The following is a 27,855-nucleotide window of genomic DNA, read 5'->3' on the forward strand; positions in this document are numbered from 1 at the left end:
TGCACAACTGCGCACACAACAAGGAGACGAAGCAGAATTCATCATCAGAGAGGGTGTTCAGCATGGTTAGAAAAATAATGACAGAGAATAGAACAAGGATGGACAATTCAACCCTTAACTCAACAATGAGTAGATGAGTGTTATGTGTGTGTATATGTGTAAATAAATGAACACTGAAATTCAAGTATTTCTCTTATTTATATATATATATATATATATATATATATATATATATATATATATATATATATATATATATATACATATATATATATATATATATATATAGCTAGAATTCACTGAAAGTCAAGTATTTATTTTATATATATATATATATATATATATATGTATATATATATATATATATATATATATATATATATATATATATATAGCTAGAATTCACTGAAAGTCAAGTATTTATTTTATATATATATATATATATATATATATATATATATATATATATATATATATATATATATATATATATATATATATATATATGTGTGTGTGTGTGTGTGTGTGAAATACTTGACTTGGTGAATTCTAGCTGTAAATATACTCCTCCCCTCTTAACCACGCCCCCACCCCCAACCGCGCCCCCCACCCCCACCTCCCGAAATCGGAGGTCTCAAGGTTGGCAAGTATGGTGAAACAGCACGGCTGTATGATCAGCTCCCATTTCCTCACACGGTGCAGAGAATAGTCGAGCTTTCAGTGGTCGTGTTTTGATCAAATTTACCGCGCTCACATCTGTTAAAACCTCATTGAGTTCGGGGCTGAGCTGCCTTGACGCGAGGGCTTCCCGGTGAATGACACAGTGTGTCCAATGCGCATTTGGCGCAACCCTCTTTATTAGAGCCTGCAGCTTGTTTCTTGACCCTGCCATGGTCATTGCGCCATCAGAGCAAAAGCCCACACAGTTTTCCCATTTAAGGTCGTGTTCTTTGAGGAAACTGTCCATTATCTTGAACAGCTCATCAGCAGAGGCTCTATTTTTGATGTATTTGCAAAACAGCAAATCCTCGCACAGTGACTCGCCATTCACAAAGCGGACGTATGCGATGAACAGGAAGTCTTTATTGCTGTCAGTAGCTTCGTCCACTTGTAAAGCAAAACGACTTTATTTTCATTTGTCTCCGAGTTGTTCCTCAAGATCACTTGCAATGTCGCATATACGTCTCGCAACTGTGTCGTTTGACAGTGGGACAGCTTTTCATTTTGCTGCGCTTGTCTCGTCAAGTTTGTTCCGCTTAGCCCCGCCCCCATTAGTTACTGTTGCTATGTCTGTCAAACTTTTGCTCCTACCTAGAAATGTAAAGCCTACAGGAAAAATAAGTAATTTACATGTATTTATAAAGCGGATTTCACAGACAGAATCACAAAGTGATTTACAGTGTGTATAGAAAATGAAAGCATAGTAAAAAAAAATAATCTAAAAAAAATAAAATAAAATAAAAAATTAAAGTGAAATTCCCTCCCGTTCCTCGCGCCCCACCTGTCATGTCTCTATTCCCCACCAGTGGGGCGCGCCCCACACTTTGAGAAACGCTGGCCTAAAGTATACTTATACCATGTAAAAAAGCTGGTGGTCGACTCCCTCCACTAGATGGCAGTATGCTGCTAATGAACCCGAGATAAGCTACGTTTAAAATACGAAGAAGAATATTTACCCGGCAGGCATTGCGGCGCGGCAATTTGCAATTCCCTCTACGCTTCTTTCCTGTCTATTTCTCGCCAGGAAGCATTGCTTCCAAACATGTTTTTGTACGCCGGAACATTTTAAAAAACATTTTGTGTCGTCTATGTGAGTATTTTATTTTGCTTATAATTCAATTTGAATGTCGCAGCTCGGTGCTTTTCTAAAACAGGAACGCTATGGAAGGACGTTTCATTTTAGTGTTGTCTTCGGACAAATATACACGACGCAGGAATAAACAATAATTCATAAATACATTTACTACTATTCACGCTAAAGAGTAAAAACAAACCACGAACTGACGAAGTTTACTTAAAAAAAAAAAGAAAAGTATGCAGTCGCTTGGCTTTGTTTATCCTTCTCGAACTTTGACCTCGAAAAATCGGACATGCGCAGAAGCCCACTTCGAACATGTCCCTTTGTTGACACACAGTCGTGGTCAAAAGTGTACATACACTTGTAAAGAACATAATGTCATGGCTGTCTTGAGTTTCCAATCATTTCTACAACTCTTATTTTTTTGTGATAGAGTGATTGGAGCACATACTTGTTGGTCACAAAAAACATTCATGAAGTTTGGTTCATTTATGAATTTATTATGGGTCTACTGAAAATGTGAGCAAATGTGCTGGGTCAAAAGTATACATACAGCAATGTTAATATTTGCGTACATGTCCCTTGGCAAGTTTCACTGCAATAAGGCGCTTTTGGTAGCCATCCACAAGCTTCTGCTTGAATTTTTGACCACTCCTCTTCACAAAATTGGTGCAGTTCAGCTACATGTGTTGGTTTTCGGACATGGACTTGTTTCTTCAGCATTGTCCACACGTTTAAGTCAGGACTTTAGGGAGGCCAGTCAAAAACCTTAATTCTAGCCTGATTTAGCCATTCCTTTACCACTTTTGACGTGTGTTTGGGGTCGATAAATGCTTTAAAATGTAATATCAGAAATTATCGGTATCTGTTTCAAAATGATCGGTATCGGGTTCAAAAAGTAAAATTCAAGATTTTTTAAAACGCCGCTGTGTACACGGACGTAGGGATAAGTACAGAGCGCTAATTAACCTTGAAGGCACTGCCTTTGCGTGCCGGCCCAGTCACATAATATGTACCGCTTTTGACACACACACAAGTGAATGCAGACATACTTGGTCAACAGCCATACAGGTTACACTGAGGGTGGCCGTATAAACAACTTTAACACTGTTACAAATATGCGCCACGCTGTGAACCCACACCAAACAAGAATGACAAACACATTCCGGGAGAACATCCGCACCGTAATACAACATAAACACAACAGAACAAATACCCAGAACCCCTTGCAGCACTAACTCTTCCGGGACACTACAATATACACCCCCCGCTACACCCCCACCTCAACCCCACCTCAACCTCCTCATGCTCACTCAGGGAGAGCATGTCCCAAATTCCAAGCTGCTATTTTGAGGCATGTAAAAAAAATAATGCACTTTGTGACTTCAATAATAAATATGGCAGTGCCATGTTGGCATTTTTTTCCATAACTTGAGTTGATTTATTTTGGAAAACCTTGTTACATTGTTAAATGCATCTAGCGGGGCATCACAACAAAATTAGGCATAATAGTGTGTTAATTCCACAACTGTATATATCGGTATCGGTTGATATCGGTATCAATAATTAAGAGTTGGACAATATCGGAATGTCGGATATCGGTAAAAAAGACGTTATTGGACATCTCTACCCCAAACACACGTCAAAAGTGGTAAAGGAATGGCTAAATCAGGCTATAATGAAGGTTTTAGAATGGCCTTCCCAAAGTCTTGACTTAAACGTGTGGACAATGCTGAAGAAACAAGTCCATGTCAGAAAACCAACAAATGTAGCTGAACTGCGCCAATTTTGTGTGGTCAAAAATTCAAGCAGAAGCTTGTGGATGGCTACCAAAAGCGCCTTATTGCAGTGAAACTTGCCAAGGGACATGTAAGCAAATATTAACATTGCTGTATGTATACTTTTGACCCAGCACATTTTCTCACATTTTCAGTAGACCCATAATAAATTCATAAAAGAACCAAACTTCATGAATGTTTTTTGTGACCAACAAGTATGTGCTCCAATCACTCTATCACAAAAAAATAAGAGTTGTAGAAATGATTGGAAACTCAAGACAGCCATGACATTATGTTCTTTACAAGTGTACGTAAACCTTTGACCCCGGCTGTACCTGCACCAATGATGGAACATTTTGGCACGCAGGACGTCTCCGGCATTGAATGACAGGATGAGCAGCCCCACCAGCACACCCAAACCCACCGACCTCTTTCACACTTTATGGAAACAACTTGGGGAGTGCCATGAAAAAACACTGCAGGGTAAGACAACTGTGCCATGTTTGTATTTAACAAACACCTGGATGAGGATCAATACATATCACGCTTGTTCTGCTCGACACTTAATCATTTTGCACTTGTTTGTTTTTGCAGAACTGGAGGAGAAAGTAAGCAAGTTGAAAAAAGATCGGTGCTTGTGAGTAGTCGAGCTCCTATCTAGCAACGATTAACTATAGATAGGTTTCCGATGACGGCGTCTGCCATCTTATATGTCAAAACTAAGCGAAGCGTGTATGCAAACACTTTTATCCAAGCACGCCTCTATTGTTATTTCTGTGCGAAATGGGGGGTTGTAGAAATCACGTGAATTCAGGACAAGGAACCACAAAGTACTACGATATTCCTGAGGTCATTGTAAAATGAATAAATAGGCATGGATGACAGTTAATGACAATTTAATACCCACATTAGTAACATTTCCCACTGGGGGAATCAATAAAGTTAATCTTAATCTTATAAGGATAGTATAGTAATTAATTTATTAATACTTTTTGTAATATTTATTATTTGGTACAGTTATCATTATCTTATTTCATTAGTTATTACTGACCTCAATAAACAGTTAATAAATCTATGACGAACATTTGATTCTATACATTTTTTGTCGTGAAAATAATCAAAGCATAGTAATTGTGATTAGAGATGTCCGATAATGGCTTTTTTGCCGATATCTGATATTCCGATAATGTCCAACTCTTAATTACAGATTCCGATATCAACCGATGCAGATATATACAGTCGTGGAAATAACACATTATTATGCCTAATTTTGTTGTGATGCCCTGCTGGATGCATTAAACAATGTAACAAGGTTTTCTAAAATAAATCAACTCAAGTTATGGAAAAAAATGCCAACATGGCACTGCCATATTGTCAAAAAGTGAATTTTTTTTTTAACATGCCTCAAAACAGCAGCTTGGAATTTGGGACATGCTCTCCCTGAGAGAGCATGAGGAGGTTGAGGTGGGCGGGGTTGGGGAGGGGCCGGGGTTGAGGTAGGCGGTAGCGGGGGGTGTATATTATAGCGTCCCGGAAGAGTTAGTGCTGCAAGGGGTTCTGGGTATTTGTTCTGCTGTGTTTATTATGTTGTGTTACGGTGCGGATGTTCTCCCGAAATGTGTTTGTCATTCTTGTTTGGTGTGGGTTCACAGTGTGGCGCATATTTGTAACAGTGTTAAAGTTGTTTATACGGCCACCCTCAGTGTGACCTGTATGGCTGTTGACCAAGTATGCTGGCATTCACTTGTGTGTGTGAAAAGCCGTAGATATTGTGTGGCTGGGCCGGCACGCAAAGGCAGTGCCTTCAAGGCACGCCCCCAATATTGTTGTCTGGGTGGAAATTCGGGAGAATGGTTGCCCCGGTAGATTTTCAGGAGGTGCACTGAAATTCGTGAGTCTCCCGGGAAAATGGGGAGGGTTGGCAAGTATGACTGGGAGACGCAACTGCTCTGTACTTCTCCCTACGTCCGTGTACCACTCCGTCCAGCGGGGTTTTAAAAAGTCATACATTTTACTTTTTGAAACTGATACCGATAATTTCCGATATTACATTTTAAAGCATTTATCGGCCGATACTATCGTCAGTCCGATATTATCGGACATCTCTAATTGTGATTATTGTGAAACCGTTATTTTTACTCAGGCCATAATTGTAGAGTCAAAATCTATAAACGTTGCACCCCAGCTATGTCTAAGTGTGATTTATTAGTCTCTCGTCCAATTTATATCACCCTAACAGACTATTTGTTTGTCACAGAGACGCACAGAGACTTGAGGTGTTTTACACTCGTAACCAGGAGCTGAAGGAGCAAACCAAAACTCTGCAGGATGCCATCATTCTTTTAGAGGACAGGTAACTACGTATTTAGACCAAATAATATTTGCATTTATATAACTGTTCAGTTGAAACATTATGCCCACAAAATAGCATTGTGTTCACACTGTTTGAGTGGAGGTCATGCTTCATAAATAAAGTACCATTTAAATTAGAGATGTCCGATAATGGCTTTTTGCCGATATTCCGATTTTGTCCAACTCTTTAATTACCGATACCGATATCAACCGATATATACAGTCGTGGAATTAACACATTATTATGCCTAATTTGGACAACCAGGTATGGTGAAGATAAGGTACTTTAAAAAAAAAAATAAGATAAGATAAATAAATTAAAAACATTTTCTTGAATAAAAAAAAAAAAGTAAAACAATATAAAAACAGTTACATTGAAACTAATAATTAATGAAAATTAGTAAAGTTAACTGTTAAAGGTTAGTACTATTAGTGGACCAGCAGCACGCACAATCATGTGTGCTTACGGACTGTATCCCTTGCAGACTGTATTGATATATATTGATATATAATGTAGGAACCAGAATATTAATAACAGAAAGAAACAACCCTTTTGTGTGAATGAGTGTAAATGGGGGAGGAAGGCTTTTTGGGTTGGTGTGTGAGGAACTCGCATGGCTGCCGTTTGTGTGACCCCAAGATGCAAGAACCAGGAGGAGGATGAGCAGGTAAGATGATTTTAATAATAAAACAACAGAGAAATGTAGCACTCTTGCATACAACAGTTCCAAACATAGAGTCTATCATCGAGCACTGAGGAGTGCTCGAGAGAAAACATAAATAGACATATGCTGATTGGCAGCAGGTGTGGACCGGCTGCCAATCAACGGCAGGTGAGGAGAAAACAGTGCTCAGCGGAACAAACAGGAAATATAACAAAATAAGAGCACTGACAGGAAGTAAATACAAAAACATGGAAACAAACCGAAATGAAGTGACAGATCGTCACATGGTGCACTAATTGTAAATGTATCTTGTGTTTTTTATGTTGATTTAATTAAAAAAAACACAAAAAAAACAACGATACCGATAATAAAAAAAACGATACCGATAATTTCCGATATTACATTTTAACGCATTTATCGGCCGATAATGTTGGCAGGCCGATATTATCGGACATCTCTAATTTAAATGTTACCAGTTGTATAAATGAAACACAAAAAGCTATACCCGGTAATTTGCTTTCTTTTAAAGTGCTGAGTCACAGGTTGGTGACCTTTAAAATAATCCACAAAGTCAAACTAAAGACTAATAAGATCGCAAAAAACAAATGCTTAATAGCATGCACAAACTATAAAATTGCATGTACTCTTTGTGAGCATGTTGCGGGTGATCTACTAAGACTGCATGCACAATTGATAACCAGGTGCGTATTTAGTCATTTGGGGCCCTAAAGCAAACCTAGTCATTGGGGCCCTCCACATAACATTAAGTAAGTTAGGACCATTAATCAAGTTTAAAAAAAAAAGCATAAGCCACTTTTTTTCATGCTCCAACCTGTTGCGTTTTGCAATGTGTGTGCTTGTAAAACATGAAGCACACACATATGATGTGTACCACATTTTCTGCTAGCTCCAAATCAGCCCTTTAGTCTGTCATCAACTCAAAAATGGAAGTGCTAGACAGACGATACGTCTAATGTTTTTATTTCTAACTCAATAAATTAATTGATCAGCTTTGCATGTTCTATCAAGTTTGCATGTGTTTTAATACACACAAACTTTTCGTTTTTGATTTAATGTGGCATTCACTGTTGTTACATACTGTATATAAGTGCACTGCACCACAGTTATCTCAGTAACGAATATTAAAAGATGCTGATATCGACACTTGACCTCAATAATAATTTTTTGCCTTTTTTCTTTCTACTGTGTTCAGACTCCGAACGGGAGAATGTGATCGCTGTTTAATCTTGGAGGGAAACCTAAAGAGTAGTCAAGAGCAAAATGAGCGGCTTATCACCAAGATGAGTGAGTGTGTGGATTAGTCATAAAATGTTGCCTATTTTCCGGATCATAAGATGCACCGGATTATAAAGCGTACTGCCGATGAGCGGATCTGGTCAGGTTTATTTTCATTCAAAAGGCGCACCGGATTATAGGGCGCATTAAAGGGGAACATTATCACAACTTCAGAAGGGTTAAAACCATTAAAAATCAGTTCCCAGTGGCTTATTTTATTTTTCGAAGTTTTTTTCAAAACTTTACCCATCACGCAATATCCCTAAAAAAAGCTTCAAAGTGCCTGATTTTAACCATCGTTATATACACCCGTCCATTTTCCTGTGACGTCACACAGTAATGCCAATACAAACAAACATGGCGGATAGAACAGCAAGGTATAGCGACATTAGCTCGGATTCAGACTCGGATTTCAGCGGCTTAAGCGATTCAACAGATTACGCATGTATTGAAACGGATGGTTGTAGTGTGGAGGCAGGTAGCGAAAACAAAATTGAAGAAGAAACTGAAGCTATTGAGTCATATCGGTTTGAACCGTATGCAAGCGAAATCGACGAAAACGACACGACAGCCAGCGACACGGGAGAAAGCGAGGACGAATTCGGCGATCGCCTTCTAACCAACGATTGGTATGTGTTTGTTTGGCATTAAAGGAAACTAACAACTATGAACTAGGTTTACAGCATATGAAATACATTTGGCAACAACATGCACTTTGAGAGTGCAGACAGCCCATTTCAGGCGCGCTAAGAATATATATTTTTCCACGATTTCAGCATTTTAAATGTGCTGTTTTTGATTGAAAAAAATAAATGTTTTTAAGCTAAATTATTGGTAAACACAGTTTATGTATAATAATTTACGTAAAACCGCGAGTAATGAATAAAGTTTTCATCAATTAATATATTCTGTAGACATACCCTCATCCGCTCTCTTTTCCTGAAAGCTGATCTGTCCAGTTTTGGAGTTGATGTCAGCAGGCCAGGGAAGCTAGGGTCGATATTCTTCTCTTGATCATCTTCGGTGGAATAAGGGACCGTAGAAGCGGTGTGAGCCAAGACATCCAGGGGGTTTAGCTCGCTCGTCTGCGGGAACAAACTGCCGCCATTGCTTGCCGTGCTACCGAGGTCCTTTGTCCCTGAATAACTCACACACTCCGGAAGATTCAATGGGGGTCTGGCGGCAGATTTCTTTGACTTTATCGTTGGAAATGCATCTGCTTTGAGTGTCGCAGGATATCCACACATTCTTGCCATCTCTGTCGTAGCATAGCTTTCGTCGGTAAAGTGTGCGGAGAAAATGGCGGATTGCTTCCCGATGTGACGTCACAACGTGACGTCATCGCTCCGAGAGCGAATAATAGAAAGGCGTTTAATTCGCCAAAATTCACCCATTTAGAGTTCGGAAATCGGTTTAAAAAAATATATGGTCTTTTTTCTGCAACATCAAGGTATATATTGACGCTTACATAGGTCTGGTGATAATGTTCCCCTTTAAAGGAGTTATATTATAACATTTTTTTCCCTTGTGGTCTACATAACATGTAATGGTGGTTCTTTGGTCAAAATGTTGCATAGATGATGTTTTACACATCATCTTCAAGTCGCTTTCTGACAGTCGCTTCAGGATGCGCCTTTTAGTGGGCGGTCTTATTTATGTGGCTCACCTTCGACAGTGTCTTCTCCCCGTCATCTTTGTTGTAGCGGTGTAGCGTGGAAGAAGTGTCAAAAGATGGAGCTAACTGTTTTAATGACATTCAGACTTTACTTCAATCAATAACGGAGCAGCATCTCCTCATCCGGAAACAACAAGAAGGCTGGAAATGTGTCCTGTGAAAAACCGTCCGACCAGAACTCTCTAATAACTAAAGTTCCTTGGGTGAATAATGTAAACTCACTACACCGGTATGTTTTTGCGCTTTCATGGCGAGTTTACTGACAGATATAAGTAAGAACTTTACACTACTTTATATTAGAAATGGCAACAGTGGAGGATGAATGTCCCATAACAAGAAGATAGAGAAAAAGTAGAAGCTTTTCGACTACAGAGTCGGCACGGACTACAAAGGCGGACTCGCGCAAATTTTCAGGACTTATGCAGATCCCAAATACACATCAGCAGGTACCAGAAGGTAAGAAAAGTCTCTTTTGCATAAAACAAAACGCCAGATAATGTCTTACCTTATACACACACAATAATAATACTGGTATGTTGACGCACAGTACAACCCATCAAGCGGTGTGGCTTCATAGCTTACCAAAGTCGTACTAAAACATGTTGATAGATTTTTGAGCGACGTGTGTAATTTTCTACATTTTCAATGGAACATAATGTTTTGGTGTTTACTTGAATCATATTGCAGTCTACACGTATCTCATATTGCAGTCTACACGTATCTCTTATGTGTTACTGCCATCTACTTGTCACACTTATCATTTCACCATGTACCAATTAGGCGCACCAGATTATAAGGCGCACTGTCGAGTTTTGAGAAAATGAAAGGATTTTAAGTGCGCCTTATAGTCCGAAAAATACGGTACTTGCTATTATTGTAAAATTACTTGTAGGATACTGGATATGTCACTAATAAAAAAAATTTTTAACGCTGTTTTCACACTAATGACATTTCTGTGTATCTGTACAGAGCATGAAAATAAATGTCTTGAAGATGAAAATCGCAAACTATACACTGAGCTGCAAAAGTTTAAGAATTGGTGAGTGACAACGAGAATGATTTTGTAGGCAAACCTAGTTGACCAAGCCATGTTCTCCTTTGGGCTTGTCACTTCTCTAATCAAACACGGTAGATGTGTGATATTTATGCCATTATCAGCTCCGATCCCCAGGAACAGGAAGATGGCATCATCCCAGACTCACCGGTTCTGGCCAGCTCGCTTCCTTTGGCCAACAAACTGAAGAAACGTAAAACCGCTGAGAAGAGAAGACATGTTCGCTACGCAGAAGAGCCTTCATTCAAGTTAAAGTCACTTTTCAAAGGTCAGTATAGTTCAATACAGTTTTTCCCCAGATGACTGCAATCTATTTGTGGGGTGTAGGGTTGTCCGGTATACCGGTACTATATACCAGTGGTTCTCAAATGGGGGTACTTGAAGGTATGCCAAGGGGTACGTGAGATTTTTTTTAAATCTCTGTCAAAAAGAACTGTGAAAAGAAATGCAACAATGCAATATTCAGTGTTGACAGCTAGATTTTTTGTGGACATGTTCCATAAATATTGATGTTAAAGATTTCTTTTTTTGTGAAGAAATGTTTAGAATTAAGTTCATGAATCCAGATGGCTCTCTATTACAATCCCCAAAGAGGGCACTTTAATTGATGTGTAGAAATCTTTATTTATAATTGAATCACTTGTTTATTTTTCAACAAGTTTTTAGTTATTTTCACATCTTTTTTTCCAAATAGTTCAAGAAAGACCACAACAAATGAGCAATATTTTTGCACTGTTATACAATTTAATAAATCAGAAACTGATGACATAGTGCTGTATTTTACCTTTTTATCTCTTTTTTTCAACCAAAAATGCTTTGCTCTGATTAGGGGGTACTTGAATTAAAAAAAAATGTTCACAAGGGGTGAACATTTTTCATCATCACTGAAAAAAGGTTGAGAACCACTGCTATATACTATTAGTATTGCGGTAATAATGAATAAAAAACGGTACTATACTCTGTTTGAAAAGTACCGGGTCCCAATGAGCATGGCGGCGCATCGTCACGTCATGACATTGCTGGTTTTACGAGCAGAGGAGCATGTTCGGCAGCGCACAATCACAGAGTATTTACAAGCAGAAACAGTTTGTGGACAGAAAAGGGAGAACGGACGCATTTTGGCCTAATAACTGTCAGGTTCAAATACCAAACTATCTATTAAACAAGACAAGAAGCAAGGAATCAGGCAGAGACAGAGTTAAATTTTGCTCATGAGGAGAAACGTATTGGGCTGCACACTCAGTTAAAGTCTCCCCCCACGCTCTGAGGCACAGTCCCACGCGCTCCTCTATTTATTCAGGAGTTCCCTAGTTAACATCACTGAGGCTGCTTCTAAAGGGAGGGGACACATATTACGCAAGCAGCCCCAGTAGACACAATACGTGATTATTCAGAATGCAAATGGGCTGAGCTCGAGATTTCGCCCTGGCTCTGCTTTGTCTGCGTGTTGTCGTTTTATCTTCGTTGAGGTACTTGAAGTCGGTCCTTGGCTATTTAGCAGGCTGGAAAACAGAAACTGCTGCTGCGAGGCAACTTGCAGTGGAAGATAACAAGTTATGTGCCTTTGCACAGAAAGAAAAGTACAACTTGAGCACAATAGATAATAACCATAGCAACAGCCTTTAAGCATAAGAGTTGTGTGATAACTTATACTTAATTATTCTAACACAACTGATGATAAAATAATAACTCTAGTAAAAGAAGACAGCCTGTCGTTTTCTTTAACTTGGACACACACATCTATACCTTTGAGCATTAAAAGCCAGTACTTTCCAGTTATCTCACCTTTTGAGTAGCCTGTGATTTACTAATGGTTTCGAATGTTGTAAAAATGTGTAGAATAAATGTTGAATTTCAACATTTCAGTCAACGAAGATTGCTTTAGCCATAGTCATTTTGATAGTAGGCTATTATAGCTAATATAGACACTTACGTCATGTGTTGCATTCAGTATAAGACTTATATACGGCTTTTCATTTTTTGCAGCTCCAGACAGATTTGTTTTTTGTATTTTTGGTGCAATATGGCTCTTTCAACGTTTTGGGTTGCCGACCCCTGCTTTAGTGCATCTCAAACTGTGCGTACAACGTTTTATGGATTTGAGCATACATAATTTTTAGTCGGAAATCCATGCAACTCTAAAGATCCACGATGATGTGTTAACTCGCGAGAGCCAAATCTGTTTGTAGCTGTCCAAAGTTACTATTGGCTGGCCGCCATAAATAGATGAAGGTATGGGAAACACTGCAATATATCATAATGTCTATGGTCTCTGAAGAACCTGAGATGGACAAATAAGGTAAAATCTTATTTGTGACCCCTTTTTTTTTTTTTTTTTTTACATTTTTAGATCCAATAAACGAATTGGTTGGTGGTCCAAAAAATGCCAAAAGAACAGACATACTTGTTCCTGACACGTGTGAAATGGAAACATCCCACATTGCAGGTACTGATTTGTGTTGTTTGAGTATGTCATAGTCAGTTTCATATCATGCGTGTAGTACATAATATACATATGTATCTCCAGAGAAAAGTCATGTGCTCAATGGCAATATTATTATTTCACAAAAAAAGAAAATTAAATTAAACACATCTCAAAAGGGTAATGGGAATGTCAGGTTCAAACACCGATGACATCTATTATACGAGACAAGAAGCAATGAATTAAACAGAGACAGAATTCAATTTGGCTCAATTTGAGGAGAGACGCCTGGACACTGTACCCTTGCACAGTGCCTCAGCACGCTCTGCCAAAAGATTGTACGCCTCCTTCTTTCATTTGGACTTTCCATGACCACATGGCAACAGCTGCTTCCAAAGGGACGGGTCGTAAACAGCCATCGCCTTTGATTACAAAACAGTTCAAAAGAAAAGGTCGGTTCAAAAAAGAGGTCGTAAAAGAGTTAAAAAAAGAGTTTCGTAAAACAGTTCAAAAAAGCGGTGCCTGGAGGGGGTCTGGTCCGGCTTCATCTTCGCTTTTGTAGTTCCTGGGTCAAGACAATATCTTTCTGTTGATTACAATACATGAAAGAAACAGAACACCTTCATGTTGCTTCCCCCCCTACACAGTGGAGTTTTACAAGCCTTCTTGGTAGGTTCAAAGGCATGTTTTGGCTTCTCGCCGCAAACTCATTGAAACACAAAGTTTTTGTGATAACTTTGATACAATTATTCTAACAAGGAAGAAGTATGAGCTTTTTGAATCCTCCCCACCTTTTTTACATAGTTAACTTTAAATAATATCCAGTTTCCTCTGAACCACATTTTATCACATTTATCTGGATCCACAGAACTGGATTTGCCCAGAACAATGTGCTTACAATTACCTCAATATATCATCATAAGTAAGTCATATAAGTCATTCATTCTCACATTCAAAACAAGCCTAGACCTCACTATACCGAACCAAAATATTAGATTTGTACAATTCCTTAAAATACCCAATGTTTGAACAGTGTTTGAGCTCATCACTCAGGCTGTTCCAAACAAAAACTTTTCCTTGTGCTAAGTGCTAAAGCATGTATATACTTTGCCGTTCCTCTGAAGTTATTAGGTAAGATTGAATCTGCTATTAATTAATCAAAAAGTAATTGCAATTAAGATTTGATCACACACTCGTTTCGTTTTAAGGGATATTCCCCGAGCAGGACACTAAGGATTGTCTGCCCTCAGAAAACGATGATCCTTGTTTTGCTTTGATTTGAAACCGTGGATGTACTTAATAATGTGACCTGTGTCGATGCTGAAACTGGTGTCTGTCTGATGTCAGCAGAGGAAGAGAACGGGGGAGAAGTGATAGCAGAAACTTGTGTCCTTGAACTTGTCAACACACGTCAAGTGGTAAGATAAGTTCATGCTCCTTTATTTAGTCATCACGTGAATGCCGAAAAACATTCACAGAGATTATTGTCTTGCCCTTTTTTGTCCGCCTTTCATCCCATCCAATTTAAAGGGGAACTGCACTTTTTGGGGGAATTTGCCTACCGTTCACAATCATTATAAGAGACACGACGATGGATGTTGTGTTTTTTTTTGCATTCTAAATATTGAATAAATGCGATCAAAAGTTTGCTCACAATGGAGCCTATGGGAGCCGTGCAATTCCACTTACAGAAACCTTAAAAAACATCCATTGAGGTTTTATATATGATGTAAGTATATATATATATGTAATGTAGTAACGGGCACATTTATAACAACATTTAATATTTACGTATTTTGATAATTTTATGCATACGCGGCGCATTAATTTTAAAAACACATCACCTTTGCTTTTTTTTTTTTTTTCTTCATCACTAAATATAACTAACTGCAGACTTTGTGAGGGCCAACAAACATAATAAAATATAACTTACTGTACAAGGTCTGCTGTCATTAGGATGCAGAATGCGAGGATGTTCATATATTCCCAGTTCGATGAACGTCATTAATCATCTTTATTTTACTGTTGTTTTTTTAATCATTAATATTTCTACCATTATCCTTTGAATATTATGTTTTTATTAACTTATTAATTTAATATTTAGATAAAAAATGTTACATATATTTTATCATATGTTTTATACTGTGTATATATATTTTTTTGTAAATGGCGTTAATTTTGGTTACTCTCCAGTGTGGCGTTTTACCTCAAATCCTCAGTGCCATGCCATGTTTAGTTTTTGCTTTGTTATTGTCAATAGTGCTGTATGTATGTGTATGTGCGTGTGTGTTTTCTTCTCTTGCTCTATTTTAATTTTTTTGTTTTGTTTTGTTTAGTACAGCACTTTGTGTTTGCCACTTGCTTGTGCATAACAAGTTCTATATTTTGATTTGATTTAATGATAATCCTCGCGAAGAAACGGGGGTGGTGTGGGGGCAGGGGGGACAAGCGTCTTCTCATGTCGTCCTCGCCAGTTCCGGGTCCTAAATGGCTGTCAAAGTGTACCAACTTGTCGGAATACCTTCTCAGACCTCTCATGTCCAGGTGAGATGCATGATTTATGATCTAGGATAAACTAACAGGGAGCAGGGAAGCAAGGAAGCAGCGGACCACACGATGATGTAAACATAGGGACACACGAAAGTGATTCCGGCGCTGCTATAAATAGTTTGTCTGTGTTAGAGCTTATAATAACAAAATCACTAATATCTGGTTAATAGTCAAATCACAAAATGTAAATAGAGTATTGTTGGCGGTTTTTGAATTATTGGATTTAATGGGCCAAAAAATTGAGCTTCTATTGGCTCCGCTGTGAGCGAACTTTTCTTTTATTTACAAGTAAGAATGCTTTTTTTTTTTTAAATCCATCCGTCGTCATGTCTTTCATAATGATTGTGAACGATAGGCAAAATTCCAAATTCAAACTCATTTTGCAGATAAACACCTAAAAGTCATATACAGTCGCGATCAAAAGTTTAAATACACTTGTAAAGAACATAATGTCATGGCTGTCTTGAGTTTTCAATAATTTCTACAACTCTTATTTTTTTGTGATTGAGTGCTTGGAGCACATACTTGTTGGTCACAAAAAACATTCATGAAGTTTGGTTCTTTTATGAATTTATTATGGGTCTACTGAAAATGTGAGCAAATCTGCTGGGTCAAAAGTATACATACAGCAATGTTAATATTTGGTTACATGTCCCTTGGCAAGTTTCACTGCAATAAGGTGCTTTTGGTAGCCATCCACAAGCTTCTGCTTGAATTTTTGACCACTCCTCTTGACAAAATTGGTGCAGTTCAGCTAAATTTGTTGCTTTTCTGACATGGACTTGTTTTTTCAGCATTGTCCACACATTTAAGTCAGGACTTTGGGAAGGCCATTCTAAAACCTTCATTCTAGCCTGATTTAGCCATTCCTTTACCACTTTTGACATGTGTTTGGGGTCATTGTCCTGTTGGAACACCCAACTGTGCCCAAGACCCAACCTCCGGGCTGATGATTTTAGGTTGTCCTGAAGAATTTGGAGGTAATCCTCCTTTTTCATTGTCCCATTTAAGGCACCAGTTCCATTGGCAGCAAAACAGGCCCACAGCATAATATTACCACCACCATGCTTGACGGTAGGCATGGTGTTCCTAGGATTAAAGGCCTCGCCTTTTCTCCTCCAAACATATTACTGGGTATTGTGGCCAAACAGCTAAATTTTTGTTTCATCTGACATCACATGGACAAAGATAAGACCTTCTGGAGGAAAGTTCTGTGGTCAGATGAAACACAAATTGAGTTGTTCGGCCACAATACCCAGCAATATGTTTGGAGGAGAAAAGGTGAGGCCTTTAATCCCAGGAACACCATTCCTACCGTCAAGCATGGTGGTGGTAGTATTATGCTCTGGGCCTGTTTTGCTGCCAATGGAACTGGTGCTTTAAATGTGACAATGAAAAAGAAGGATTACCTCCAAATTCTTCAGGACAACCTAAAATCATCAGCCCGGAGGTTGGGTCTTGGGCACAGTTGGGTGTTGCAACAGGACAATGACCCCAAACACACATCAAAAGTGGTAAAGGAATGGCTAAATCAGGCTAGAATTAAGGTTTTAAAATGGCCTTCCCAAAGTCCTGACTTAAACGTGTGGACAATGCTGAAAAAACAAGTCCATGTCAGAAAACCAACAAATTTAGCTGAACTGCACCAATTTTGTCAAGAGGAGTGGTCAAAAATTCAAGCAGAAGCTTGTGGATGGCTACCAAAAGCGCCTTATTGCACTGAAACTTGCCAAGGGACATGTAAGCAAATATTACATTGCTGTATGTATACTTTTGACCCAGCACATTTGCTCACATTTTCAGTAGACCCATAATAAATTCATAAAAGAACCAAACTTCATGAATGTTTTTTGTGACCAACAAGTATGTGCTCCAAGCACTCTATCACAAAAAAACAAGAGTTGTAGAAAGTATTGCAAACTCAAGACAGCCATGACATTGTGTTCTTTACAAGTGTATGTCAACTTTTGATCGTGACTGTATATTTGTTACTTGACACTATCTGGTGAATATGCTAACTGTTAGCATTTATATTTTAACATTTAACGTTTTTCATATTCTTTTCTTAGAAAACTGTGGAAGCCGCAGGACAGCAAAATGTCCCAAAATCTTCTCTGTTGACTGGTGTTCATCTGAAGTAAGGACAAGATGACAAAACATTCAGACGTCATTGTACCACATAGACCATCCTTTTAACCACTTTTACAATTCAAAATATAATGTGCCCCCTTGTGAAGGCCTCGTCGCATCTCCCCGTCATCGACATCCGTCCAAAGTCCAGACTCCACCACGGACAAGTCGTCATCTCTTTCCCCTCCTGGTAAAAAGTTGACCACTGACGACTTTACCTGCAAAGAGAAACAGAAAAAGGAAGATGATGAACCAAAGGGGCGAATACCCAAAGTGGAGCAGAAGAAACAAACCTGCAGATCTTTTCACACTCAAACCTTCAAGCAGTCACCTGACAGCAAGGTTTGCCTTCATACCACAAATGTACAAGCCTCACTAAACAGATTATTAGACATCGGGGGGGAAACTACTTCAACGTTCAATCTATCAATCCTTTATCGTCATTGTCATATTATCAGTTATACATGTCAACACAATTCTGTTGGAACATTATACAGCCACATAGAAAAGTGCAGAGATGGTGCTGGTCACTGCAACTGAATAGTTTCCTGGTACATATACAGGCAGTACAATAACAGTAGTTTTTATAGCTTTGAAGTAGGACAAGAGAATGGGGGCGGTATAAACAGTCAGATGGGATTATGTCGTTACTGCAGCAATGCAATGTCCAGGTCATATCACGCAAGGAACACATGTAATGCTGGTTTGGGGTCCTAGGGATGCACATAGGAAAGGGGCCTATGATGATTGAATATACATTTAAAATACTTCCTCTTGGTCTAGATGAGGGGTGTCAAACTCATTTTAGCTCAGGGGCCGCCTTGAGGAAAATCTGTGCACACGCAGGCCGGACTATTGAAATCATGGCATTAAAACTTATTTATTTATTTATTTATTAGCCTTTATTTAACCAGGTAAAATCCCATTGAGATCAAAGATCTCTTTTCCAAGGGAGACCTGGCCAAGAGGGCAGCAGCAAGGTTACATTAAAAACAGTAAACAAATACATAAAACATCACATTTACAACATTAAAACTTGCTCACATGACACATGTGCATACAGACAAGGTAGACTGCAGTCCTTTCACAGAAGCTTTAAACTCAATGTAACAAAGGTTTGAAGTTTAATATTCGATTGTAGGTTATTCCAAGCCTTCGGTGCTGAAAACCTAAATGCTTTCTTGCCCAGTTCAGTTCTTACTTTGGGGACGACAAATTGCAGAACATTCATTGAACGAAGATTGTGACTTCCTTGTTTCTTTGTTAAAAGACAAGACAGATAAGATGGAGTGATACCCAGGATGGTTTTGTAGATGAAAACATACCAATGATTGAGGCGTCGAGCACATAAAGATGTCCAGTTAACCATTGAGTATAACACACAATGGTGAGTAGGGGGAGCGCAGTTGGTGATAAACCTCAGGGCCCCGTGGTACACACTATCCAGCTTGTGGAGACAACCAGCAGTAGCATTCATGTACAACACATCTCCATAGTAAAAAGGTTGTTTCCACCAATTTCTGTTTCACAGTAAAAGAAAAGCAAGACTTGTTTCTATAATAAAATCCCAGTAAAAGTTTCTTTTTTTTTTACAACATACTGAATGTGCTCCTTAAAACTCAAGTGGTCATCAATTAAAAATCCTAAATAACTAAACTAAACTAAAAAAATAAAGACAACTTCAGATTGATTTTTGTCTTACTCTGGCCAAAAATAGAACAAACACATTCTAAAAATATTACAATAAAAAAATATAGAAAAGAACACCGGCAGTGGTAAAGTTTAGATCCATGAAGGAAAGATATGGTGTCACATTAGTGCCAAAAATCCGAGCGCATAAAAACTGTTATCGCGCGCTGATTCTCCACTTCGTGCGCGCGACACCCTTTTGCGCGTGTGTGGTGCCTTTCTGCGCGCGCGCGCGGTACCTTTCTCGGTCTGTGCGCTCTCTGTGTACTCCTGGCATCTCTCCTCGCGCTGTCATGTTTCTTTTTGGCACTTTGGGGGCGGGTATGCTTAGACGGCCCCTCCTTTCTGATTGGCTCTGAGCATTTTTCAAATGACCAATCATTCTCCAGCGTAGCAACGTTGTAGCCATCTTACCTCGGACATCTAGCCTCAATCATTACATTGATGTCAATGGTACATGTACTAATTAAATTACCATAACTTGCTCGATTTTCGACCAATTTACAAACGGTTTGCCTTGTTACAAATCTTATTACATGTAGATATGACATAGGATGCTGTACCTGTTGAAATTACCTCTTTCGCTTTAAAAAAAAAAAGTGACTTAATTGTGCAACATAGTTGTGTAGGGTCAGTGTTAGTCAGTTCTCTGATTATTTTAAACTGTTTCAGGACACATTATTAAAAGGCTATTTTTAACATTTTAAAAACAAAATTCAAAGATTATTTCATTAATTTTATGGCTGAATCAAAAGAAATTCCATAAATTAGAAAACAAACGTTCAAGAAGAAGTGAAAATATAAAATAATGTTATGGTTGGATGTTATTGCTGGTGGACCAGTTCTGGCTGAAAGATGTGATTATGGTGTTTGTTGTCTTATTATTTATTTGGGTCACATTTTGTATTACCCTGTATTGTGTTTATGTGGTATGAAATAACCTTCATGAGCGCGCGACATTTTTTTATCCACTTTTTCCTCCGTAAATCTTGATACATATTGACGATGACCCGCCCTGCTATACTTCTGATTGGCTCTGAGCATTTTTCGCCTGACCAATCAGAAAGAAGGGGCCGTCTAAGCATACCCGCCCCCAAAGTGCCAAAACGAAACATGACAGCGCACAGACCGAGACGGCGCGCGCGCAGAAAGGCACCACGCGCGCGCAGAAAGGTACCGCGCGCACGAAGTGGGTAATCAGCGCGCGATAACAGTTTTTATGCGCTCGGATTTTTGGCACTAATGTGACGCCATAGAAAGAAGAAAGTGAATGAATGTTTATAACTGAATAAATTTATATATTTTGTTTTGTATTTTTTTCTTAATGAATTAAGTAACATTTATGACAGCCTTCTTCCAAAACACAATATAGGATGTGAGATATAACAGGATAATGCATACATTTATCATTTGTTTTCAAAACGCTTACAAAAAAGTGGGACTCCAAAAATTTACTGTGGGACCCCATTTTTTTGACTTAATGCAGTCCCTGGGACCCCATTTTGAAAATTCCTAGCGCCAACACTGATGGAGTATTGGTGCGTGGATGTATCTGCCGGCCGGTTCTGATAGTAATCAAATATCATCCAGGGGTCCATAGATCATTCATTCATTCAGCCATATCCGGCCCACGGGCCTTGACTTTGACACCCCTGGTCTAGATATTATGTATTGGATATGCTTTGTTGTACTTTTGGGGCGGCATAGCTCGGTTGGTAGAGTGGCCGTGCCAGCAACTTGAGGGTTCCAGGTTCGATTCCCGCTTCTGCCATCCTAGTCACTGCCGTTGTGTCCTTGGGCAAGACACTTTACCCACCTGCTCCCAGTGCCACCCACACTGGTTTAAATGTAACTTAGATATTGGGTTTCACTATGTAAAAGCGCTTTATAAATATAATTCACTTCACTTCACTTCATTTGGCTCCACAGTCCCAATTATAACCCGCTTTCTGAGTCTGTATGCAATATATTTGTGGAGGCGTTCCCACATTGCAAATGAAACCATGCCCCACCCCTCCAAAAGTACCATCATTTATCTTCTGAAAATGTACACTGCTAGTTATGTACAGAAGAGAAACTTCACCTACTAAACTTCATAAACATTCTATAGAGTCACCCGGCCACAACATTAGGATACAGAGCTGCATAAAAAAAATGTTTTTGTCACTGTATGTTGTATGCCGGTGTTATTGTGCGCACACAAAGAATAGATGAAAATACTACTTTCTTACCTTTTCTGCTGTTACCGCAAACTCAGCTGAGACATTTATTCAATGTCAGCTTGTGATGTTGATTTGACCATTGAAATGTAGTCATTTTCCAACCTATATTCTACAACACAAATACAACGTTGAAACAACGTGCTTTTTGACAACTTTTATCCAATGTCAGGTTGTGACGTTGATTTGATCATTGAAATTTGGTCACTTCCCAACCAACAATGTGGATCCAACGTTAGACATCAACATCGTCCCAATTTACAAATACAACTACTTCGTAACGTTAAGTCAGTTTTAAAAAACATACAGTACAGGCCAAAAGTTTGGACACACCTTCTCATTCAATATGTTTTCTTTATTTTCATGACTATTTTCATTGTAGATCATACTTGCCAACCTTGAGACCTCCGATTTTGGGAGGTGGGGGGTGGGGGCGTAGTCGGGGGTGGGGCGGGGGGCGCGGTTGGGGGCGTGGTTAAGATATATATATAAGAAATACTTGACTTTCAGTGAATTCTAGCTATATATATATATATATATATATATATATATATTTTATTACATATATATATATATATAAATAAAAGAAATACTTGAATTTCAGTGTTCATTTATTTACACATATACACACACATAACACTCATCTACTCATTGTTGAGTTAAGGGTTGAATTGTCCATCCTTGTTCTATTCTCTGTCACTATTTCAGAACACACACATTATACAAATATACATTATAAAATCAATAAGAAAACGGGAGCTCTAATTTGGGAGTCTGAATTAGGATCAGAAGTTCCTATATAAACATTGCGCACTCACGTCGCCTTTTTGTATTGATTACTGCAGCTGTGCACTGGATTCATTCACAAATACAAACTACAACTCACAAACACTTTAGAGTTAGGCTCCACCATCAGAATGTGTACTTAAACTTATAAAAGATCACATGGATATTATTCAGTGAGTTGATTAACCAAAACTAACCTGTTATACAGGAGGAAAAAGCACACAGGACGTTTCAATTGTTCACAGACTGGTCACTCTCATCAGAATGACAAGACACTTCCGATCTGCAGGTGATAGAATTCAATTAGGAAGAAACGCCCTACTGCCCCCTACTGACCAATGTGAATACTGATAAATGTGTAATGACAGCTCCAAAAACGAATTCAAACCACAAAATAAAATAAATAAATCAACACAAAAATGTGACACATTATGGGTGGGTCACATATGCATGTACAGTAGATGGCAGTATTGTCCTGTTTAAAAGTGTCACAACATTGCTGTTTACGGCAGACGAACTGCTTTACGGTAGACGAAAACTTGACTGCTGTTGTTGTGTGTTGTTACCGCGCTGGGAGGACGTTAATGAAACTGCCTAACAATAAACCCACATAAGAAACCAAGAACTCGCCCTCGATCATTAGCTGTTTATATTGTGGGAAAGCGGACGTGTGAACCGGCTGTCAACACGTCACTCAGGTCCGCATGGAGCTGGAGGGGACGTGGCGTCCAGCTCCGCCTGAATTTCAGGAGATTTTCGGGAGAAAATTTGTCCCGGGAGGTTTTCGGGAGAGGCGCTGAATTTCGGGAGTCTCCCGGAAAATCCGGGAGGGTTGGCAAGTATGTTGTAGATTGTCACTGAAGGCATCAAAACTACAAATGAACACATGTGGAGTTATGTACTTGACAAAAAAAGGTGAAATAACTGAAAACAATGTTTTATATTCTATCCATCCATTTTCTACCGCTTGTCCCTTTCGGGGTCACGGGGGGGTGCTGGAGCTTATCTCTGCTGCATTCGGACAGGAAAGCGGGGTACACCCTGGACAAGTCGCCACCTCATCACAGGGCCAACACAGATAGACAGACAACATTCACGCTCACATTCACACACTAGGGACCATTTAGTGTTGCCAATCAACCTATCCCCAGGGGCATGTCTTTGGAGGTGGGAGGAAGCCGGAGTACCCGGAGCAGTCACGGGGAGAACATGCAAACTCCACACAGAAAGATCCCGAGCCCAGGATCGAACCCAGGACCTTCATATTGTGAGGCAAAAGTATTAACCCCTGTTGTCACCGTGCTGCCCGTTTTATATTCTAGTTTCTTCAAAATAGCCACCCTTTGCTCTGATTACTGTTTTGCACACTGGCATTCTCTCAATGAGCTTCAAAATGTAGTCACCTGAAAGGGTTTTTACTTCACAGGTGTCATAGTTTCGATGCCTACAATGTAAATAGTCATAAAAAAATGTTAAAACAGCATTAAAATGATAAGGTGTGTCTAAACTTTTGGCCTGTACTGTGCATGCATATTCAACGTTGTCCCACTTGTGTCACAGCTCTAATTAGACTCGCCCGACCGGTTGCCTGTGAACACCCTTCCTGTGTACGTGCTGTTTGTACCATTGACATTTAGTCATTTTCCAACCAATATTCTACAACACAAATACAATGTTGAAACAACATGCTTTTGACCACCTTTTAGTCCAGTGTTTTGCAACCTTTTTTGAGCCAAGGCACATTTTTTGGGTTGAAAAAATCCGGAGGCACACCACCAGCAGACATCATTCAAAAACGAAACTCAGTTGACAGTACAAAGTCGTTGTCGCAATTGTTGGGTATGACTTTAAAGCATAACCAAGCATGCATCAATATAGCTCTTGTCTCAAAGTAGGTGTACTGTCACCACCTGTCACATCACCCCCTGACTTATTTAGAGTTTTTTGCTGTTTTCCTGTGTAGTGTTTTACTTCTTGTCTTACGCTCCTATTTTGGTGGCTTTTTCTCTTTTTTTGGTATTTTCATGTAGCAGTTTCATGTCTTCCTTTGAGCGATATTTCTCGCATCTACTTTGTTTTAGCAATCAAGAATATTTCAGTTGTTTTTATCCTTCTTTGTGTGGACATTGTTGATTGTCATGTCATGTTCGGATGTACTTTGTGGACGCTATCTTTGCTCCACAGTAAGTCTTTGCTGTCGTCCAGCATTCTGTTTTTGTTTACTTTGTAGCCAGTTCAGTTTTAGTTTCGTTTTACATAACCTTCCCTAAGCTTCAATGGCTTTTCGTAGGGGCACTCACTTTTGGTTAACTTTTGGTTTAAGCATTAGATATCTTTTTACCTGCACACTGCCTCCCGCTGTTTCAGACATCTACAAAGCAATTAGCTTTCCGGCTTCCACCTACTGATATGGAAGAGTATTACACGGTTACTCTGCAGAGCTCTAGACAGCACCGACACTCAACAACAACACATAATTTGCAGACTATAATTACTGGTTTGCAAATAATATTTTTAACCCAAATAGGTAAAATGACATCATCTTCCACGGCACATCAGACTGTATCTCACAGCACACTAGTGTGCCGCGGCACAGTGGTTGAAAAATACTGCTTTATTCAATGTCAAGTTATGACGTTGATTTGACCATTTAAAATTAGTCCTTTTCCAACCAATATTCTACAACACAAATACAACGTTCAAACAATATGCTTTTTGTCAACGTTTAATCAGGTTGTGACATTGATTTGACCATTGAATTTTAGTCATTTCCCAAACCAACAATGTTGATCCAACGTTAGACATCAACGTTGTCCCAATTTACATATACAACTATTTCGTAACGTTAAGGAGTCAGTTTTAAAAAACATACAGTATATGCATCATCAACCTTGTCCCACTGGTTTCACAGCTCTGATTAGACCCGCCCGACTGTTTGCTTGTGAATACCCTTTATGTGTACGTGCTGTTTGTACGGAACATGGGTAGAACAGAATTATGCATAAAAGGGGCTACCGGTACTTGTATACTGAAAATACCCACTTCCTGCATGTGCTGGAACTTTGCCATCAAGTGTTCTTTTTCTACAAATTAATGAAAATGTGAAAGGACAAGCCCCTTTTTATCTGTATCTTTGTTGGCCCATGCCCCACCCCTCCACAAAATTCAGAGTATATATTTTTACCCCCAAATTCTCCATAATTCAACTGTTTATTTTTGACTCAATGTTGACAGGTTCAAAGTGTTGACTGTGGGAGTCCAGCTTTCAAGAAGCCTAATTCCAGACTGCTGGACCAGAGACGAAACCACCTTCATGGCCACGGTTCTTCACACAGACAAGGTAAGACCACTTTGCTGTTCTTGACTCCGGGTGACCTGTTTGTTCTAATGGGATCTGTTCTTTGAGCAGAGAAGACGCACACAGTGGAGAACATGTGGAGCATAGACCCCGCGCTCAACTTTTCAATGTATGACAGTGAGCGAGGAGCCGTTGAGGTACAGTCTTTTGTTCCTGATGTCTTAGACTTAGTTTGCGGGCCATTTCACCCAGTCTGTGCGATTTTGCTCGTTGCTGTTGGTAGCTACAATGACATGATACATTTGCCGTTTGTTTGTACTCAAGCATGAAGAACACGGAGAACTGCCTGACAGTGACTGCACTTGGATCAGTCACAGTTTGCTCCAAGGCCGACGTGCAAATGACGAGGAAGAAGAACACAGTGTCTCCGGTGAATCACTCGCATTCCAACGTTTGCTGTCAAATAAAGTTTGATTGATTGATTGATAGCATGCTGTGCTAAAACCTGACTTTTTTTTTTTTTGCATACTAAGGAATCGGGGAAAAGGCCAACGACAGTCTGGATGGAATGTTTGACGCCACCGGCCATGAGGAGTACATATCTTACAACAGCTCACAAGTTGCCAGTCAGCCATGTGAGGCTATGGAGCAAGAGGAGGACAATGGTATATTTGTTTGAGGATATTCAGTATGCCTGGACAATCTAATTAGGTCAAGTTTTAAGTGGAACCATTATTTATAGCAGGCCTGGGCAATTATTTTGCCTCGGGGGGCCAAATTTAGAGAAAAAAATGTGTCTCGGGGCCAGTATATCTATTTTTAGAAACACTAATACAAAGCCTCACAATAATGTCTGAATGCTAAAAACGTTATGACAAATCGGCTTAAAAAACAGAATGAAACTTTAATTTTTTTTTTACTGAATGAGACACCCAGAATGTACATGAAAATAAAGAATGTGGGATTTACAATATTATCTACGAAGGATAAAACACTGAATATTGACAACATGAACGTCACACCCCCTCTCGATCGACATATTTTACAATCAAGTGAAACGCAACAAAAATGCAAGAAACACAGCGAAATATGAACGCGAAGGGTAAAAAAAAACCCCACCTACAATCTGATATATCTGATACATCACTAAGCTTTAGAACTTTGTTGTAAAAATCTCCTTCCGCGTCTGTCCCTGACACCCACATTTCAGGCTGACACTCTGTGGAAACGCTCCCCACCCACACTGCTTGGTGCCTCGTCTGAGCTGCTGTGACTTAAAAACCATAGTAACTCATTAGATTACCTTAGTAACTAATTAGATTACCATAGTAACTAATTGGATTACCATCGAAACTAGTACATCATGCAAAAGCGCAGATTCCAACCATTGAAATACTTTGTATAGTTGAAGACTTACGGTCATTTGAAAACGTCACTACACATCATAATGGCAGCTACACTTTCCATCTTCCGTCCATCCATTTTCTACCGCTTATTCCCTTCGGGGTCGCGGGGGGCGCTGGAGCCTATCTCAGCTACAATCGGGCGGAAGGCGGGGTACACCCTGGACAAGTCGCCACCTCATCGAAGGGCCAACACAGATAGACAGACAACAATCACGCTCACATTCACACACTAGGGCCAATTTAGTGTTGCCAATCAACCTATCCCCAGGTGCATGTTTTTGGAGGTGGGAGGAAGTACCCGGAGGGAACCCACGCAGTCACGGGGAGAACATGCAAACTCCACACAGAAAGATCCCGAGCCTGGGATTGAACCCTAGACTACTCAGCACCTTCGTATTGTGAGGCAGACGCACTAACCCCTCTTCCACCGTGCTGCCCACTTTCCATCTTAAAGATCTAAAAAAAATTATTTGGGAAGCTTAACAGGCCGCATGTGGCCCCCGGGCCTTAATTTGCCCAAGGTTTGATTTATAGGATTATTATTGTAGTACTAAAGTGAACTACAATTATGTGATTCAAACTGATATCAAATGTTTATACAGCTCCTCTATGATTCAGTTCTGCAGGTAATGTGCACAGTTTGTGTACGTGACAACACATTTAAAATTGTCTTTGCTCCTTCCAGAAGAAGAAGAGTCTTCTGAAAACTACCCACGTAAGAACAAAATAAAGTGAGT

General features: G+C 39.3%; 1 protein-coding gene across 1 annotated transcript; it reads left to right on the forward strand.

Moving 5' to 3' along the window:
• The first annotated feature begins 1,665 nt into the window (after positions 1–1,665).
• On the forward strand, positions 1,666–27,853 carry rbbp8 (retinoblastoma binding protein 8). Its single transcript, XM_061964639.1, has 16 exons — positions 1,666–1,810; positions 3,944–4,059; positions 4,171–4,213; positions 5,834–5,929; positions 7,807–7,898; positions 10,534–10,603; positions 10,723–10,886; positions 12,969–13,064; positions 14,388–14,458; positions 17,660–17,727; positions 17,828–18,062; positions 25,649–25,754; positions 25,824–25,909; positions 26,037–26,142; positions 26,246–26,377; positions 27,807–27,853. Coding segments are annotated over exons 1-16 (1,530 nt in total). The 5' UTR covers positions 1,666–1,808.
• Positions 27,854–27,855: the final 2 nt, after the last annotated feature.

This window comes from Nerophis lumbriciformis, linkage group LG07 (genome assembly GCF_033978685.3).
Source record: "Nerophis lumbriciformis linkage group LG07, RoL_Nlum_v2.1, whole genome shotgun sequence".
Lineage (NCBI taxonomy): Eukaryota > Metazoa > Chordata > Actinopteri > Syngnathiformes > Syngnathidae > Nerophis > Nerophis lumbriciformis.

Coding starts and splice junctions, on each gene's coding strand:
- rbbp8 (XM_061964639.1), top strand. Junction 13,065..14,387: donor GGAAACATCCCACATTGCAG/GTACTGATTTGT, acceptor GTCTGATGTCAG/CAGAGGAAGAGAACGGGGGA. Junction 14,459..17,659: donor TTGTCAACACACGTCAAGTG/GTAAGATAAGTT, acceptor TTCTTTTCTTAG/AAAACTGTGGAAGCCGCAGG.